This window comes from Amphiura filiformis, chromosome 6, assembly GCF_039555335.1.
Source record: "Amphiura filiformis chromosome 6, Afil_fr2py, whole genome shotgun sequence".
NCBI lineage: Eukaryota > Metazoa > Echinodermata > Ophiuroidea > Amphilepidida > Amphiuridae > Amphiura > Amphiura filiformis.
Genome location: NC_092633.1, coordinates 46,872,031 through 46,892,593, shown reverse-complemented (window position 1 = coordinate 46,892,593; position 20,563 = coordinate 46,872,031). Strand labels below are relative to the sequence as shown.

Here is a 20,563-nt window from a genome sequence, read left to right as displayed (position 1 = left end):
TGATAGTTCGAGTAACCTAGATCCGTACTGTAAACTGGTCATGACCTTTGGGACTGGGAGCAAGATGATTAGCCATTATCGTTTATTATAATTAAATTTAAAGATATGCAAATTGATCAATGTTCACAATTTTACAAAATGGTTCATCTTGATCTGATTAAAAAACTAATCCGCGCGCGAACTCGGTAAGGATGCATAAACAAGCTGAACATATGGGTGGCGCTGTGCCCGTAGATCAAAAGTGTATCAAAAAATAATTCTTTTATCAAATTTTATAGTTTGTACTATCTGGTCGGACCTTTCAAAATAAGCACATGGGGTAGCAAAACAAACTTACTTTTTTACGTGTATAATTTGACGTTTATTTACTGGTGCGCTCCCTATATGAAGCGAACTACAATCTACCACTGTGACAATCTGACAAAAAAAGCGTAAGAACAGGTTGGATGCCCGGTTGGATGATCGAAGGCACCTTTGTTTAAAGATCCACAGGTAGGTAACTTACTCAATAAAGGTATTTATTTCTCGAATAACTATTTAGTGAATTATTAAACTGTTAAATAGTCCAACATGGATTTATAGTAGTTCACAAATTAACTGATTGTCTGATTCACGGTGACTGAATCCCGGAGACTGAATCTGCCCTTTTCAACCAATATTCCAACCATGTTTCGTATAATGAATAATTAATCAGGTGACGTCATTACAAACTCGGTGTCATGCTTTGCCTGTTCGACTATTAATACTGCACTTGTTTTGAGCACGTCTCCTTTATCTGTTTAACCCGGCTGGCATTTCTGTAAAGTGACATGAACTGAGATATTTTGGTCAAAAATTGTGTTTTTTGTGACTTCTTTCCAATTTTTACCCGGCCAAAAATGTCAAATCTCACCATGAACAATGCTATAATACGTTTCAAATTGTGTTTGAAGTAACCCTTACTGTTGTCACTGTTGTACAGTTATTACTTTACTATTCAACAATTGACGGGCTCACTAAATCCACACATACCCATATCAAAATATAATAGGTATCGGGATAGTATCTGATACTAATACCGGAATAGTACCCGCTACCTAGTGGGATATTAGTATCGGTATAGTATCCGGATATGTTTCACATGCAAATTTTTTGCCCATATATGGACATATAGTATCGGGATAGTATCCGATACTGTTACTGGGAGACACTGATAAATAGTATCGGAATAGTGCCCGATACTAGTATCGGGATAGTACCTGATACTAGTATCGGGATAGTATCTGATACTATTTGTTTCGCATGTAAATTGTTTTGCCCAAATATGGTCATAGAGATATGTCCAGAGATTTACATGGTATACGGACAAGGTCACTGGAAAATTTCAAATGATTATAGTTGTACATACATTAAATGTGAAATGTGTAGCAATTGATTATTGCACATACATGCAGCATTGAAATTTGTGGCAAAAAGCAATTGAAAATGTACCTTATGAATGCTCAATTGCATGCTAAAACATATAATATACACATTCACATTTATTGCATGCATTGAGCACCATTTTGTCTTGGGTGCAGAATTCAACATACTCCGTGGTTTGATATAGCCTACAGTGTACGATGTTCTTAAGCTTATACTAAATTTCTGTTCAAAAACTGTCACCCAATACAACCATACCTGTATTGTGAAGCCCAGAAATAGAACACACTGTACAATTCCTTTTACAACAGTATATATTATCCCGGGATATTATCCTTTGAATCAGAGGAACTCATTCCTTGACTGTATAGCAATTTGGCTCCAAGCCGATATGGCAGTTATTCTAATTAGTCATGTGACATGGATTGGCGCCAGCTGAAAGCGGGTACTATTCCGATACTATAGTATCAGATACTAGTATCGGAATAGTATCGGAATAATACCACTATACCGATACTAGTATCCAACTAGTATCTGCTAGCAGATACTTTTGGATAGCTCCAAAATACCTACCGGATACTATTCCGTATAGTAGCCGGAACTATACCGATACCTTTTCTTTTTGCTATGGGTACTATACCATGCAGTTTAGGAAGTGATCCATTAAGTTATTTTGTAGAAAGGCTAAGGTTGTGGTCGAGATATTTAATGTCATTTTAACCTTGTCATTTTAATAATGTAAATTTGGTTAATCTACTACAAACAACGTGTCAGGGCCTTTGTAAGACGAAAACACGCAGTGTAAGGGCAACACTAAGGGCAGGTATACCCTATAAATAGAACTATATACTAAGCACCAAATCCTTCCGCATTTGGTGTTAAACTTGATAGTTCGAGCAACCTAGATCCGGCTGTATACTGCAAACAAGTGGGTATCATGTCCCTTGGGACTTGGAGCAAGATGATAATAGCAATGATCGTTTATTATAATTAAATTAAAAGATATGCAATTTGATCAATGTTCACAATTTTACAAAATGGTTCATCTTGATCTGATTAAAAAACTAATCCGCGCGCGAACACTGACGGTAAGGAGGCATTTGTGCAAGCTGAGAATAAGAGCTAATAAGGGTGGCGCTATTCAGGTGCCTGTAGCTCAAACGTTTGTCTTAAATGTATCAAAAATTATTCTTTTATCAAATTTTATAGTTTATACTATCTGGTCGGACCTTTCAAAAATATTGTCACATGAGGTAGGAAAACAAACTAACTACAATATTTTTAACGTGTTTTTCAATTTGACGTTTATTTAGTGGTGCGCTCCCTATATGAAGGCAGCACACCACTAAATCCTTCCGCATTTGGTGTATAGTCCCGGTAAACATAGGTCGGTAGTGCAAACAAGTGGGTCTCCCTTGGGAGCAAGATAAGTAGCCATGATTGTTTATTATAATTAAATTAAAAGATATGGTCAGAATATCACAATATGGTGCATCTTGATCTGGTCAAAAAGTTTGGCTCCCGAAACTAATCCGCATGCGGACATGGTAAGGAGGCATTCGTGCAAGCTGAAAATAAGGGTGGCGCTGCATGTTCCGGTCCCCGTAGCTTAAAAGTTAGTCTCAACTTGTTTAAAAAAAAACAATTTTAAATTAAATTTTAATCTTTTATTTAAGACATTGGTGCTACCAAATATGGAAAATATTTTACATGGGGTAGAAAAACAAACTTACTTTCGTGTATATTTACACGTATTTCAATGGGAGTTTATTTAGTGGTGTGCGCCCTGAAGCGAACCGTGTGGAAGCGAACTGCCCACTGCACTGTGACAATCTACAAAAAAGCGTAAGAACAGGTCGGATGATCGAATGATCCTTTGTTTAAAGTAGGTTACTTGCTCGATAAAGGGATTTATTTCCCGAATAACTATTTAGTCAATTGTTAATCTGTTAAATAGTCCAACATGGGTTTACAGCAGTTTATAAATTAACTGATTCACGCCACTGAATCCCGGAGATTGAATCTGGCCTCTTCAACCAATATTCCATATATGTTTCGTATATATGAATAATTAATCAGGTGACGTCATTACAAACTCATGCTTTGCCTGTTCGACTATTTTAATAGTCGAACAGGCAAAGCATGAGTTTTATGCACTTGTTTTGACACCAAGTCAGCCTATTAAACATCTATTATTATATTTTGATTATTATTATTTATTATTATTATTACTATTATTATTATTAGTAGTAGTGTTATTATTATTATTATTATTATTATTATTATTTTATTATTATTTTATTATTATTATTATTATTATTATTGTTATTGTTATTGTTATTGTTATTGTTATTATTATTATTATTATTATTATTGTTATTGTTATTGTTATTGTTATTGTTATTGTTATTGTTATTATTATTATTATTATTGTTATCATTCCAAGAAAGAATCCCATTGTGGTCCAATCCCATTGGGATAACCGTGAAAAGGTTTATGTATAACTTTCACGTGAAATTTGGGAGTAATGGGAACAGATTGGCTCCGGAACGGGGTGGGGGGGGGGGGGGGGGGGGAAGTGTCGGCCAATAATTTTGGTAGGTGCCCAAGTACCCTTTGGCTTCCCAAAAATCCAAGGTATAATTCATAATTTTATCAGAAAACTGATTTAAATTTTATAAAGCGTTTTTTGGAATTGAAAGCAAAAATCACACTACATTTCTCACCTGACGGCCTTCAGCTCATCCACGTTTCTTAACTGTCTTGTATTTGCAGTTGAAATGGATCGAAAACATGGAATTGCATTAATTGGTCTCGGACGCATTGCAAAATTTTCTCATTTTCGCAATATCCTGTGTCATCCTAAACTTGTTTTGAAGTATGTCGTTGAAAAAGAGACGGCAATGGCTTCTAATTTTATAAGGCAGTATCGGGAAGACATTGAGGTTGTGCCACCGTCGGATTTACAAACTGTTCTTGAAGACAAAAGGTATTTTTTTTAAATATAGTTTTATGTATATTTCTGTAAGTGTGTGGGGGTGTGAATTATAGTGTTATGAGTTTCACCTAGGTTTCATTATCATTGAGGTATAGGACTTTTTTAAATTTTTTTCGGAGAAGAGCAGATAAGGCAACTACTTGATTATATTTCTACATGTTCATTCTACATACTCTGAAAATTTTAGAAAATTCGCACGAGTCCGTTTTTTTTAATCACATTTTTGTTCATAAAATGGGGGTTATAGCGCCCTCAACGGGCACTCTCTCCATAGGGCTACATGTAAAGACCAGTTATAGACAAATGGCCCTAAAATAAAACGGACTCGTGCGAATTTCCTCAAATTTTGCACATGATGTAGATTTAACATCTGGAATGTAATGCAAGTGATGTCGTTGCTGCTCTTCTAAATTCATTTTTAAAATGTCCGCCCCAGACCAAGGTGAGAGTGCTGAATATCAATTCGTCCTTTTGTTAAAAATTATGTTACGCACGTAACATACGAAAAGGTTTGGCTACAAAAACGATTCTCTTATAAATGCATCAACGCACAGTTTCCACCTCGATACACCCGAGTACACAGATAATTCCAAAAGCACAGCGAGTCTAGCCTCTACGCAGTCTGTGAATATACTACAGGGTTGAGCGCATAGCATCATAAGAGCTGTGTGAGATCTAGTGAAAAATAGGAATCTGTGATTAGTTTTTGTCAAAACCTCGAGTGTTCCCTTCATCAAATCATAATTTTTTTATATCGAACTAAAGCTAACACTTCACCCTAAAAACACTTTTTTCGTTACGTAAACAGATAATACAATTCAATGTATATAGCAACTACATGTCAAAACGGCCAAAATGGACAGAAACCCTTATTACTTTTAGCATTTTGAGTATCAAAGAACAAATTTAAGTCTTTAAACGCCCCTTCATTCATATGACATTCCGCATGAGGCTGCACAAATTTAAACTCAAGCAACGATTGTCCATACGGAGTTTAGCATGTGCAGCATTTGGTTTATTGGTAACTGGCGAATATGCAATTGAATATGAATACAAAACAAAACCCACCCAAGAAAAAAACCCGTGTATCATTTTAATTCCTTCAGTTAGATTTACCTCGTCAATATGGTAAGTTTTGCGTGCAAATGAGTGGGTTAAACTGTATTAGGTATGACGATTAGCATTTCAGAGACTTCGTGGGGTTTATTTTAAATGCTGGACTTGGGTGGTTTTTTGAATCATATACAAAGACAACAATGTTGGAACGAGATTACCACTAATAAGATAATACAAAATAAAGCACACAGGTATGTATAATGTTGATAAGCATTCTGCCATGTAATATAAACCACACACTTTCCTTGATTAAACCCATATATTTTTTTCAAAAGTCACTCTCCAGCAATGAATGTGTTACAAGTGGACTTTTATACATACTGGATTTTAATCAATGTGTCACAAGACTCAAATCATGGACTTTGGTGGTTCTTTCATACATGCTATTTTTCACATGCTCAATAGACACAGAGGATGAATATGCTTAACTCAATTTGGCCAAAGTATGGACTTGGGTGGGTTTTGTATTCATATATTCAATTTTTACCTCTCTTTTGGGTCTCTCTATGTAAAAACCTTTAATTCAGCCTGCTTTGTCAGATTTATGTGAATGTTATGGTTTCAAAAACACGAATATTTCGGGACCACTAGATGTATCCTGACAGTAATTTTCAATATGCGATTATTCATGATAACAATATGGCAGCTCACATGAAAGCTGAATTGTAGTGTCTTTTAAACATGCTTTGACCGTGCTTTGGTGGAATCTTGGAAAAGGCACAAAGCGATCCAGGGTGCGAGTCCAGTATAGAGAAATAGTATTTTGCTGCGTGGTCAATGGGTGAAATATCGCTGTGCGCACTACAATATTTTCAATTTCAAAGTCTTTCGGGCGTTACAAGTGGACGTTGTTTATACGGCCGATCAAAGGACAATCTGCACGTATTGATATTTCTTTGCCCCGAAATTTGCTTTCCTACTGTTGGGATTCAAAGCAAAACCTGACTATAGACGAATCCAACGAGCCATGGTCAGGATTTGGTCGGCCATCCATCTTTGGGTCCCCGCAACACCAAAAGCCGCTTAAAAATCGATGTTAGATTATTTTGTGTTGTAAACTGTCATCATTCTTTCGTCTACGTGAACACGGGTGATAGAATGCAGTTTAAAATACCCTCCAAGACCGCATTATTTCAAATTTTAGGTGAGATTGAGCCGACGGGGACCCAACTTTGGCAGCCATTAAGGTATAGGAATGCGTGAAATTGGATTCGTCTATAGGCATGATTATAGAATTGTTCATTTTGATTATATTCTTTAGTGTTGATGCTACTTTTATATGCACCACGGCAGATTCTCACGAGGAGTACATCAAAGCCAGTCTGAACGCAGGTGAGTGATTACCATACACGTTAAGCTCAATTTAGCCGACCGGTGCATATTTAACGGTACCTGAGTTAAAAAGGATCAAACAGTTTTACGAGTGTAAACTAAATTTTTGCCACAATAAATAATTATAATCGTTACATGCTCCTTATCATACTGCAGTTACTGTCCGTTTTCCTATACACAATACACAGTGCTCTTTCCCATTGACGCGTGACCTCTACAAATAGCCCTACGTTAAAAGTATGGGGATATGACTAGTATGGCCAATATTAAAAGTACTCTTCTAAAGTTCTAGAAAATATAGTTTTTAACATGTCCTAAATTTTAGCTAATTTAGATGTTTGGAAATATTCGTACTTTGGTGTTTTAGTTAATGTTATAGGTAATAGTACATTGCCTAGTTAACGTCGCTGTGTGAAAAATAACCGGCCAATATTAAAAGTACTCTTCTAAAATTCTAGACAATATAGTTTTGTAACATGTCCTAAATTTTTAGCTAATTTAGGTGTTTGGAGAGGGTCGCACTTTTGTGTTTTAGGAAGGATATGTAAACGACAGATAACACCAAAAATATGAAGAAATTATTTCCAAACCGTGTTAAGTCAACAATCATTATGTTGCTCATTTTCAAGAATGCTGGTTTACAAAAAGCAGGCCATTGTCTCATTTCGTGAACAAAGGTACACATACCATTGTTTCCTTTCGTTTCCTTTATAATCGGTTACCCAACTGAAGCTATAATACCAGCTTTATTGCGATATCGCACATGAAAACAGACACATGTGCACAACCAGAGAAGATCCGATTTAATCAGTTGAGCTGTTTCAATGAGTGTTATCTTGGTTTAATAGCTTTTAATGGGGTTTAAGTCCTGCAAAGGTCGAGATGAATTCTACTGTAGACATGACTGCATCATGTTGCGAAAGAATATATATAATTAGTAACACAGAACTGTCAAAACTGGAATTTTACTAAAAATGCCTATATAGTTTATGCTGATGTAACGCTTCAGACGCTTAGGAGTCTGCTGTGTCAAGTGAAAAGAAAATGGGCACTGGGCAGCTCAATATCGAAGCATGTGTAGACACAAGTTCCACCTTATGCCGTAAACCTTATGCTGGGTTGCAAATATTTGAACATCACCTATGCTCGTATGTTAAACTAATAAACTTGCTTAAAATAGTTCGCCTTTTGTACTATGATTCGTTTTAATGCTGAATAGTGATTCGTTTGTTTGCTAAAATCATGTTACGCATGAATTCTCCTGCATTAGATATAACATGGAATCATATGGTAGTGAGCCAGAGGGCAAGGGAAGCATATCAATTGAGTCTTTGCAGATGTGCCTGAGAAAGATCATGGGCGTATCACGTCTGGACAGAATACGTAACACCATAATACGGGACTTACTTACTTACTGCTTACTGCTCCCTTAACCGGCTTGGTCGTCGGGGCACCACTGATGACATCTTGACAATCTCTCTCCATCTGTTCCTGTCTTCCACTGCCCTCTGTGAGGTGGCGAAGTTCAGGCCAGTCCATTCTCTTATGTTGTTTTCCCATCTCTTTTTCTGTCTTCCTCTTCTTCTTGTGCCAACCACTGTACCCTGTAGGATTGTCTTTGCTAAACCAGAGGAGCGGGAGATGTGGCCGTACCAACGTAGTTTACGTTGCCTGACTGTTGTTAGTAGGTCATCGTAGGGACCAATAGCGTGCTTCACTCTGGTCCGCACCTCCTCGTTGGTCACATGGTCTTTATATGATATGTTAAGGATCTTCCGGAAACACCTCAACTCCAGTGCTTGTATTCTCCTTTCCAAGTCAGCTGTCAGTGTCCACGTTTCACAGGCATACAGGAAGATGGATATGGCGAGGGTGCGCATTAGTTTGATTTTTGATCCCAGTGAGATGTTCTTGTCATTCCATAATGGCTTTAATTTTGCCATGGCACTGGTTGTTTGAGCAATCCTGGAAAGCACTTCAGGTTTTGACCCCTCATCTGATATAACCGCACCAAGGTATTTGAAGCTGGTTACTGTGCCTAGCCTTTGGTCACTTATTTCCACTGCTTCATTGATTCCTGAAGGATTGTTGGTCATCAGCTTGGTCTTTTCTGCACTTATTTCCATTCCATACCTCAGTGATGTTTGATGAAGGTTATTAATCAGGGACTTGAGTTCTTCCTCACTGCCAGCTAAGCCATCTATATCATCAGCGAAGCGAAGGTTAGATACTGCTCTGCCTCCGATGCTAACAGTTCCCTCATGGTTCTCTAGTGCATCAGCCATAATTCTTTCCAGGAACAAGTTGAAAAGCATTGGTGATAGCAGGCAACCTTGTCTCACCCCGACTGATGTTTGAAACCAGTCTCCTATGTTACCATTTGCCAGCACTGCACTCATGGCATTACTGTACAGCTGTTCGATGGTACGCACTAATGTTGGGTTGATGTTATACGTCCTCAGAGTGGCCCAAAGTGCAGCATGCCACACCCTATCGAACGCCTTCTTAAAGTCAATGAAGACATGGTATAGGTCCTGCTGGTGTTGGAGATGTTTTTCACAAAGTATTCTTAGGTTGAATATCTGTTCTGTGGTACTCCTTCCTGCTCTGAAGCCTGCCTGTTCTTCAGCGATGATGTTCTCCGCAAGAGGTTTCAGTCTGTTCAGGATAAGTCTTAACATTATTTTGCTGGGGTGGCTGATGAGGCTGATTGTGCGGTAGTTCTGACAAAGCTGGAGATTCCCTTTCTTGGGGAGTGTGTCCAAGGTGTAGGCCATTTGCCCGTCTTCCAAATGTTGTTACATATCTTTGTAAGCACGTCAATAGCTGCATCACCTGCTGCTTGAACACGGGACACACTTGGACAAAAGCACACAGTCATTGATAAAATTACTCAAAAAAGGATCCGCTTCTTTGTCCACATACAGCAAATGCGAAATGACGGATACCCCAAAATTGTAATAGATGGCGCGGGCAATGTACATGGGAAAAGACCACGTGGAAGACCTCCCAAAAGATGGATGGACACTATCAAAACTGCTTAGCTCGAAATATCACGTCCATAGCAGTAGCAGGAAGAATGACCGAGTGGTCTGGCATGGATTCACCATGGATAGGTCAAGGTCAAGGTCAAGGAGTTTATGCTGCGCGATATAAGTAAGCGATACCGGTGTATAGGGTTATAAACATCTCAAAAAATGTAACTAACCCCCCTTAAATAATGGTCATTATTCAACAAATCTGTCAAATGTGTTGGAAGAAGAACTTTTTTTTTGCACATTTAGATTTAACCCAAGATTTGAAAGTTGCAGTAAATTCTATTGATCCGTATTCAGTATAATGGAAGGAAATATGTGTAATGATATCTGAATGTTTTTGCAGTGTTGTCCAACTTTCAAATCTGGACCTCACTACATCAAATTGACGGGTGTTTTATTGTTTTCTAGGCTATCGTATCAAATAAGGTGTCAAAATGCGCAGATTTTAAGTATGTTTCCAACGCATTTTACAGATTTGTAATACAATAGCCCGTTTTTGAATAATGACCATTATTTAAGGGGGTTAGTTATTTTTTTGAGATGTTATAACGATGCATTGCCGCACCGTCTGATCCCTGTCCCAGATTTCATGATAAATCATGCGTAACATGATTTTAACAAAGAGACAGATTACTGTTCGGCATTCTGCCAAACTCATAAGGGGTGGTGCAATAATTATGTGTACCCCGGGGGGTGAATTATAGGGGGGGGGCAAAGATTTTTGGCAGGCCAAAAGGGGGGGGGGGCAAGCATTTTTTGGCAGGTCAAAAGGGGGTCAAGCAATTTTGGCAGGTCAAAGGGGGGGCAAGCAATTTTTGGCACAGATATTTTGGGCACCGTTTCTATATTACGCCCTAAAAGGCGTAGGAAAACGTTAGGAACACGTTCAAATATGCAAAATTTCCTGCTCGCTGCGCTCGCACTATATGATAAGACAATTTAAGGTTTTAAATTCGGGTTCCCCAAAATCTTGCATGTGTAAGGGGGGGGGCAAAGATTTTTTGGCACATCAAAGGGGGGGCAAAGGTTTTTGGCACGTCGAAGGGGGGCAAGCGATTTTGGCAGACCATTTTGAGAATTCACCCCCAGGGTACACATAATTATTGCACCACCCCTAACTTATATCAATTTCCAGGTAAAGCGGTATTTTGTGAAAAACCATTGACGACCGACGAAGCCTCCACCCAGTCGTGTTATGCAGAAGCAAAGAAAAGGGACTGCTATTGTTTTGTGGTTTCAATAGGTAAGCATGTATAGCCCACGTGGCAGAGGTAAGGTGAGAAGGAGAAGAGGAAGAGGAAAAAGACGAAAGAAAAATCGCAATTATTTATAGTCGTTATGCCTACGGCCATAAACCCATAATCCTCAGCACAATTTACATGAATTCGCTCACCACTATGGCCCAATACACATTATAGAAACCACTGAGGAACAATCAGGGACTTGACAGACAGGATCACAGACAGGATCAGCTCCTCGATTTCCGTATACGGGTAACCGAGATAATAGTGAGGTTGCAATATGCAAACGCCGCGTCACTCTCCTGTGACGGAGCGATGTCGCTTATTAATCCAGTATTGAAGATTCTGCACGTATATACGAAATGAACGTGCGAACGACGTAGAAAATGCACACAATTGGTCCGCTTTACAATATTTAAAAGGCAGTCAAGGACATTGAACACACGAAGGAAATCCTAACTATTAATAATGACATGATCAAGGGGAATGAGTCACATGTCGACCCTGGTCGAAAATGAGTTTTACATATGTTTCTAAAGAGGACATTTAGGGCTTTCAGAAACTGAAAACCCCAAGTTAATATGATCCATTTTGTTTGGAAGAAACCATCATTACAATATAGCACAGTGAGGTGTGAAAATTTAACTTCATTCATACGTGTGGTTCATACGTGCAGATTGTTCATTGAAATGCGTGTGAGATCGGCCGAATAAAAAAGAGAGACAAACGATAAAATATGTATTTGATATGTATTCCGAGTTTGCATTTAAAATATGACCAACTGCTAGTAACGCTGCAACTCAGTTTCATTTCTATTGCAATAGCACCATTACACAATTTTCAACCACATCGTTAGTGAAAACTTAAGTCTATGGTAATAATTGGTGGCGCGCAAAAGGCGAGAAACCCCGATATTTAAATACATGCCAAGCTGATTTCTTACAATTCACGCCAATATTTCGCCTCACAATATACATAGAACTTGTCTAACAGTTAATTCCAATCAGTTTTTATTTGCTGACACAACGATCAGATATTTTTTATAGCATTAACTATGTTAACGTATGATACATTAACATAATTAATTACAATGCTAAAAGAGCTATGTATGTCTGTCACACCTGTACAAACCTTATGAACAAACGTTCCTATAATAAATACATAAAGTAGATTCTGAAAATAAGTCAACGCTATAAACATAATAAGTACGGAAGCCGAATAATATTTGTATGAACTATTTTTTTCCGTGTACAGACGTTTCGACCCTTCAGTTTGCAGTATTCATCGCCGTATACAAGAAGGAGAAATAGGGCAGATTAAAGATATTCGAATAATAGCACGAGACAGAACTCTTCATCCAATTGAATATTTCAAAACGTCGGGTATGTTGTCAAAGAAATGTACCTTATTGTATTAAGATACCACAACACCAGACAAGATGTGGATATACACTAAAAAAAAAAAAAAAAAAAAAAAATCATATAATTTTTCTTAAAATCCTGTGCATCAAAATGAACCAAAATTACACACAGGATTACTTCAATACCCTACTCTAACATGTCTAAACATATGTCAGTAACCAAGCAGTTGTCCAACTGACACAACAGCAAAATGCACTGACATTGAACAGCTTCCTGGACAACATTCACATTGGTATAAGAACCTTACACAGATGACATTTTGAGTAAGTGGAATAGTGTGGAATGGGGCTGATTTCTGCTATTCACGCACTTTCTTCAAGAAACAGTTCTTGTTCTACACTATTCCACTTACTCACAGATTTCTTGTGCTGGGTGCCATTTATTTGGCCGTGAATGTGGTCCAGGAATCTTGGGAACCAGACATGATATACATGTAGATTTAAAACAAGGTGTACTAAACAAAAGTTTTCTACCACATACATACATTGGAGTCTTTCTCACGAAAGAAAGTGAACCATATCCTATCAAACTCTTCTAAACATGAGCATACCGTAAGCGTTCGCCTAATGGCGCAAATGGGCTCATTTGCCTTGGGGTAAACTTCATGTGCAAATAAAGAGCTCCCTCTGAAATCCCAACAAGAATTAAGGTTCCGTGCCCTTATTTGCTGGTGGGGATTTTTGCAGGAGGCCACTTAGGTTGTGCCCGAAATTCCATTCAAGGGAGCCCATAGCACCATTAGGCGAACGATTACGGTATTCACAAAAAGTGTCCCTTTGGTGGGGGATGGGGATACGTTGCACCATGCAATTGCAAGCAATAAATTCAATCGAAATTTGTTTGAGTTATTCCTTATTTGATCTATCTTTTATTTTTTACTAAAGGTGGTATTTTTGCTGATTTCGCTATTCATGACTTTGATCTCACCGGCTGGCTTATGGGATGTTTACCGTCGGTTGTTTACGTACAAGGCCATGCTTGGATCGAAGAATTACGAGAATGTAATGACGTTGATCAGGCCCTCATTGTCATGAAATATCCAACTGGAACAATTGTTAGCATTGATCTTTGTCGTGAAGCTAAATATGGCGCTGACCATCGTATTGAGGTATACATTACATTACATTACAATACCCTTTGGTGGAAATCTAACATAAATTGTATATTATTTCTGACCTTCCTGGATATACGTGTTCCTAGATGGTATCGGTAAAAAGCAAACATTGTAGATTCTTGCTGTACTATATAGTACTCCGGTCATCAGTGGGGCAGGGTTGCCAACTCTCACCTATTGAGCGCGAGTTTCACTCATTTGGGCACTTACGCACGATCTCACGCCAAGGTATTAAAATCTCACGCCAAGTTATTAAATGTCACGCACCTCAAGGTAGTAAATTTTCCACGCATCGTCAATATATAATAATACCATTTACCATGGTTTAAACCGCTTGGCAAAAACAGTTTTTAATATTAATAATAATAATAATATTTATTTCTTATATAGCCCATTACATACAAAATCTCAATGCGCTTTACAATATATTAAAAACACCAAAACTACAAAAATTAATTTCACAACTCATTTCAACTATATCAAAAATATACAACTGATACCCAGATAAAACTCAGAACCAGCTGAGATGAGACTAGGTTAAAAGGTAAACAAATTTAAAAGTTTAAGAAACATCACTAAATGCATTGGTAAAAGGTGAGTTTTAAAATACTCTTGAAATGATTGATGGAATCTGCAGATCTGAGTTGTATAGGCAAGTTGTTCCACAAGACTGGAGCTGCATTACAAAAAGCTCTCTCACCATAAAACTTTGTATTGCACTTTGGGACACTCAACAACTTTTGTGTAGTGGAACGTAGTGAACGGGTAGGTTGATATGTATTAACCAATTCTTTTAAATACAATGGGGCTAGATCATGCAAGGCCTTGAAAGTAATCAGGAGCACCTTGTACACGATACGCTGTTCAATCGGAAGCCAGTGGAGATCGTATAAAACTGGCTTCATGTGGTCACGATATTTTGCACGAGAGACCAGACGTGCAGCAGAATTCTGGATGCGTTGCAATTTGGCAATCTCATATTTTGGCAGGCCAAACAGAAGACTGTTGCAGCAGTCTAGTCTCGAAGTGACGAATGCGTGTACAAGGCGCTCAGTTGATTTACTATCAAGATACTTGCAGATCTTTCCAATCTTGTAGATAGCAAAAGAGGCAGATCTTGTAAGCTTTTACATGCTCTTTCATGTTAAGTGCACTATCAATCACAACACCAAGATCTCGGGCTGAGGTCGATGGATCTATAGCTGCATTACCAATGGTAAGTGGTGGTAGTGGCAGGGTCTTGACAAATTGAGATGACAGATGAATAACCTCAGTTTTTGTATCATTCAGCATTAGCTTATTGGTAACTGCCCATGCCTTGATATCTGAAACATACCGTTCAATTATATCAATACTCTCACTACGCTTGGATGGATCAAGAACTATGTACAACTGTGTGTCATCAACATAAATCATATGACTCAACCCATAGGATGAAATGATGTCACCTAGTGGGGCGGTATACATGGTAAATATGAGTGGACCCAATACGGATCCCTGAGGTACGCCCTCATGAAGAAAGAATTCATCAGAGGTGACACCGCAAACATCAATGCACTGAGAACGGCCCTTCAGATAGGATGACATATATTTCAACGCAGTGCCTTCAATATCATAGCGTTGACGCAGTCGATGCAGCAAGATGTCGTGATCAATCAAATCGAACGCAGCCGAAAAATCAAGTAAAATGAGAGCGGCTTCCTGACGCTGATCAACTGCACAAAGCAGGTCATTCTGAACGCGCAACAGAGCCGTTTCAGTGCTGTGATGTTTGCGGTATGCTGACTGCATTGGAGCATGCAAATTGTTTTCATCAAGATATGAATTCAACTGAGAAGCAGCAACTTTTTCAATTGTCTTGAACATGAATTTAAGATTTGATATAGGTCTATAATTATTTAGTTCTTCTGAAGCTAGACCGGATTTCTTGAGCAGTGGAACAACTCTCGCGACTTTGAGTTCTTGTGGCATTTCGCCTGAAATCAGCGACATATTGACCACGCGAGTGATACTTGGGAGAAGAGATTCCAAGCAGTCTTTCAGCAGCGATGATGGGATCGGGTCCAAAGGACACGATTTGATTACCGAGCTTGATATGATGCTACCAACATCCTCCTCAGTTACAGCTCTAAATGCGGTGAACTCACTAACACATTGGTCGCGTATTTCAGCAGAAATGTTGAGCGAGTCCGAGTTGTCAAGTGCACTCCTGAGATTCTTGATCTTGTTTTCGAAGAATGTTCCAAATTTGTTGGCCAGCTTTTTTGCGTCATCATGTGGTGGTAAAATTGGCGCAGACGTAGGACGTGTCATATCATTGACAAGTCGAAATAATTGCCGATCATCACATTCGGAGATCTTGTTACGATGGTGATCACGCTTCGCTTGTTCTAGTTGTCGGGTGTAAGCTTTGCAGCTCTCAATAAATACTTCACGATCACATTCTAGTTTGGTTTTCAACCATCTGCGTTCATGACGACGGTTTTCTTGCTTTGCGGAGCGAAGATTCTCGTCATACCACGGTGCGTTAGGTCGTAGTACCATTGACTTCGATTTCAATGGCGCATGTTTATTCAACAAATCTCCAAGCGTCTTTTCATAATTTGAAACAAGGCTGGAAAGATCATCAGCTGGATCTGTGGACAGAGGAGAGTTTCGGATATCATCCTGAAACTTCAAAATGTCTATCTTTCTTAATTCACGAAATTTCACAACTTGCTTCACCGATCGCGGACGTGAAATGTCAATATCACACTTGACTGCGTAATGACGAGGGTGAACATCACGGACTACCTCAATGTTGGAAACCACGTCTTCCGCTTTCCTGGTGATAATAACGTCAAGTGTATGCCCATCACAGTGTGTCGGCTCTGTGACAAGCTGTTCAAAATCAGCAGAGTCGAGCAAGTCTTTCATGATGTTTGCATTTCTATCATCACTGACGTCGAAATGAAAATTCATATCACCAACCATTACTACCCTTGACGGCTCAATTGTCATCAACTCCAAGAGCGAAGAAAAATCGTTGAAAAACATGTTCGGTGTAAGTTTATTTACTTTCGAAGGTGGTGGTCGATAGATAATCAGAAGTCTCAATGGCGGCGAAACTTGACCGGTGTTGGTTATGAAGAAGTTCATATATTCAAAGGATGGATAATGACTCACTTGATTTTCTTTTACATCAAGTCCTTTATGAGCCAGAAGACAAATTCCACCGCCTCGACTGCCCTTACGGGGCGGGTGATGAACTTGAAAGTGAGGCAGAGAATTTTGGAGATCAGCAATTGGATGATCATCACGATGATCACCATTTAACCAACTTTCTGTTATTCCAAGAAGATGAACTCCGTTGTTTACGACAAAGTCTGCAATTGATGTTGTCTTATTACATAGCGAAGTGGCGTTATATGTTACTAGGCAAGACTTCGGGGAGTCTACCACTTTCGGCGGGAAAATTCCACTTGAGATTGGAACACGCGTCAAGTTATGTTCAGATACTGTTCGATGATGAACAAGATTGTGCAATGGATCGAGACGATGATGAATGGTGGTGTGTGTTGGAATAGTAAAAGTTCTACGTAACCTTCCACCGCGGTAGCCTCTCTTTGTTGGTTTATCAATGTTCCATTCTTTCAGTTGTTTCCAAACTTCGGGTATGAATGGCCGCTGGACAAAAGTGTTTATCACACCTCTGCCGATGTTCATCAACATGTCCTTGGAGTAGGTCAAGCGAGGCATCCTAAAAATACACAAGTAGTAACTACACAACTGCCGAATTCTGATTCATAACAACAATGTAAACGTATCGAGTAGCGCAAATGTCCAAAACGTACTTCTTATTGATGACGAGAAATCAAAAACGATTAAAAATCACCAAGAAAGAGTCTTTGATTACTCACAAAACAGATGTTATATACAGACGAAAGTTTATAATTTCATAAAAGATGAACTTTGATGATAAAATGCATAGCAAAAAAGTAGAGTGCAGCCGTCAAGGGCGCCACCAATAGTTTTTGCCGGCAAAAATGGCAAAAACTAAAAAAGTGATTTAAAAGTTTAGATTGTTTATGTCAAAACGAATTTTTGATTTAAAAAATTAATTTCCTGAGTGGAACAAGGCCAGGTTTTGTAATTATAAGTAACCTATTAAGAAATTAAAGGCATGCGTTTTCATTGCTCACTGCATTTTAAGGACTTGATGAAACAAAAAAATATGTTGAAAGATTTGTATGATTACTGTTTATGAGCTTTCTGTGTTACTTGTTAATATTGAGTGACTATATACGAGTTTTTGCCAGTTTTTGCCATTTTTGTCGGTTTAAAACAGGCAAAATAAGGTTTTTGCTAATTATTGCCACTTTGCTGGCAAAACCGAACCCTGTGGCACGTTGTTTCTTACTATTATATATAACTTTCAAGTATCCCTTACTGACTGTCGAAATTCGCATGTTGTACTTTATATATTTAAATTCCAGATACACGGAAGTAATGGAGTGTGTTTACAACGTGAAGCCGTGTACCCGACGTCTGTTGTCAGTTTAGGAGACAGCGGCGAGCTACGAGAAAACCGATACGCAGACCATTATACGCTATGGAGAGATTCTTTCGAAGCCGAACTTGAACACTTTGTTAATGCGCTCCAAGGTAGGATCCTAGGATAAGTAGACATATTAAAATCGTCAACAGAGAAACACAAAAGGAAATTGCTTGCTTCTCCGTTCCGCTTCTTGTATTCCTTAAACCACATGTTTAAGCAATACATAAAATTTATATTTTATGTATAGAGAAGACCATTTTCTTGGATTTCAGCTTTTCAGTTTTTTCAGCTACATTTTTATATATACATCGATATTATTAATAACGTTAATAATGGCCGTTTGCGCGACGAAAGGGGTGTCTGAGGGGGATGTGCCCCCTAGAAATGAGAAACTTTTGCAAACTGAGGCCCAATTGAAACCATTTGGTGAGCCTTTGGTGGACCATTTTGGCACTATTATTGTGTACAATTTTCGAATATAAGATCCGAAGATGGATTAAATGAAGGTCTAAAATTTTCATTATTATTGTATAAATATTATTGCTTCAAACATGGTGTCCAAAGCTGATACGAAAAGGGCGATTTATTTATCCATACTCAAGTGGGTTGGAAAATTTGGCAAAATGAAGGGGCAATTGAAGCCATTTGGTGCATTATTTTTACACTTTCTGTCAGGGACTATAATAGAGAATTGATTGTTTATGTCCACCCAGATACATTATGTGACACACAGCACATTATGGGTTTGAAAAAGTGGGGGAGGGGAGGGGGGGGGCACTGGTCCCTGCACCCACCCGGTTCTGCCGCCTTTGGACACGGACAAGTTTGATTATAAAGTAGTTTTTGGCAGGTGTGTGTTTATGTTTGTCATTAACATCTTACCTGAGTTGAGGGATAATGCAGGTTACCAATCAATTTCTAAAGCTTGTGTTTTCTTGTTATTGGTTTTTGCAGGGAAAAGTGAAAACGTTGTTACGGCAGAAGAGTACAAAAACATTCACAAAGTTATTGCAGCTTGTAATGCATCACTGAAGACAGGCCAGCCCGTGAAACTTTAATGCCATACATTCCCTGTATAGAGTCACACATTCCCTGTATTTCAGTATCCACCAACAACCAAGGGGCCGAAGGAACATGCACACGCAACATGTTCAACTATAAATCTACCATTTCGTCTGTCGCAACACATAGTGACGTAGAGTGATTTTTCCAATTTTTTTTGTTTCATATAGCATAGTGACATAAAGATTTAGAGTTAGCTATATCCTATAATAGTTGTTCCTTTTGAACTATTAAAGGTATAGTTTAATAGTTTGAACCTTAAACTTTAATTTCAAACGGAATCGGGTCACTGAGAGATAACAGTGGAGGAGTAATTATTCTCAAACCCACTATCATGAGTATGCGTTGCGACCGACGATTTGAAGAATTATCATGCTATACAAATATATGCTTTATCTGGAGCAACAGTGTATTTTCAAGCTTTTACAAACAACAAAATCAGTCAAGAGATATTACCATCTGTCATCAATACAACAAGCAGATCATAAACATCTACCTACTATTGCTACCCCTTTATTACCCTTTATTATGAGATAACTCAAAATCTATGCATAAAAATTTGAAATTGAAATAGTAAAAGGAAACCCAGATTTGTTATGCAAATTTTGATGCCTCATTTTGTCTTAATAACTCAAAATTTGTTGCCATGGTGACCCTTTGAATGAAAAAGACTCCCATTCAAAAGTTGCACCTAAACCCAATGTTGCTTTTGCTGCCTGGTCGTCACTGGTCACCGCTAGTCCTTCGAGAAGGACAATATCCACACCGGCCCACGGACTATATAAGCCGGCACACACCGACACCGCCTGGCTAATAATTATTTGGTGCAGAAGGGACACTAAAATGAATACACGGGATCGATACACGTGAATTGCTATGCACGATTTTGATATCAGACGAAAATCTTCTGATACCGGGTTAGAAAATGATGAATATCTCCCGTCATGATTTTTTTCTCAAGAAACCAGATTTGGTCTCATAAACTTGGAAATACGTGTTGAACAGATATGATAGTCGCTAGAATGCGCTTTGAAAATTGGCCGTGCGCTTTGAACTCAAAATTTGACCATTTTATATTGCGTTGGTCCTGTTATGGACTACAGCGTGCAGCGTGTAGTACAGCTGCACTCACTGTAGGCAGTATAAAAGTCGATGACCATTGACCTCAATGGGGTATACAAGCTTAATCACGCACAACCAAGATCGATTACCCGGCTATTGTGAGTAGCCTTAGTTATGTCCCTCGACTAATTATTAGTTTAAAAGAGCTTTAAAGGTTTGAACCAAATGGCTAATCGTGGCT

General features: G+C 38.5%; 2 protein-coding genes across 3 annotated transcripts; one reads left to right on the top strand and one right to left on the bottom strand.

The window, feature by feature from the left end:
• The first annotated feature begins 379 nt into the window (after positions 1–379).
• On the top strand, positions 380–20,046 carry LOC140155504 (myo-inositol 2-dehydrogenase-like). 2 transcript variants are annotated; one of them, XM_072178368.1, is made up of 8 exons: positions 380–492; positions 4,177–4,390; positions 6,777–6,847; positions 11,021–11,128; positions 12,381–12,508; positions 13,432–13,655; positions 18,137–18,305; positions 19,153–20,046. In XM_072178368.1, the coding sequence occupies exons 2-5, from the start codon at positions 4,182–4,184 to the stop codon at positions 12,434–12,436; spliced, it is 444 nt and encodes a 147-aa protein (XP_072034469.1). In that variant the 5' UTR covers positions 380–492; positions 4,177–4,181; the 3' UTR covers positions 12,437–12,508; positions 13,432–13,655; positions 18,137–18,305; positions 19,153–20,046. The 2 variants fall into 2 exon arrangements, with proteins under 2 accessions (XP_072034469.1, XP_072034470.1); XM_072178369.1 differs by lacking the exon at positions 380–492 and adding an exon at positions 3,192–3,286.
• On the bottom strand, positions 14,727–17,399 carry LOC140154563 (uncharacterized). The gene has a single exon (XM_072177130.1). The coding sequence runs from the start codon at positions 17,397–17,399 to the stop codon at positions 14,727–14,729; it is 2,673 nt and encodes an 890-aa protein (XP_072033231.1).
• Positions 20,047–20,563: the final 517 nt, after the last annotated feature.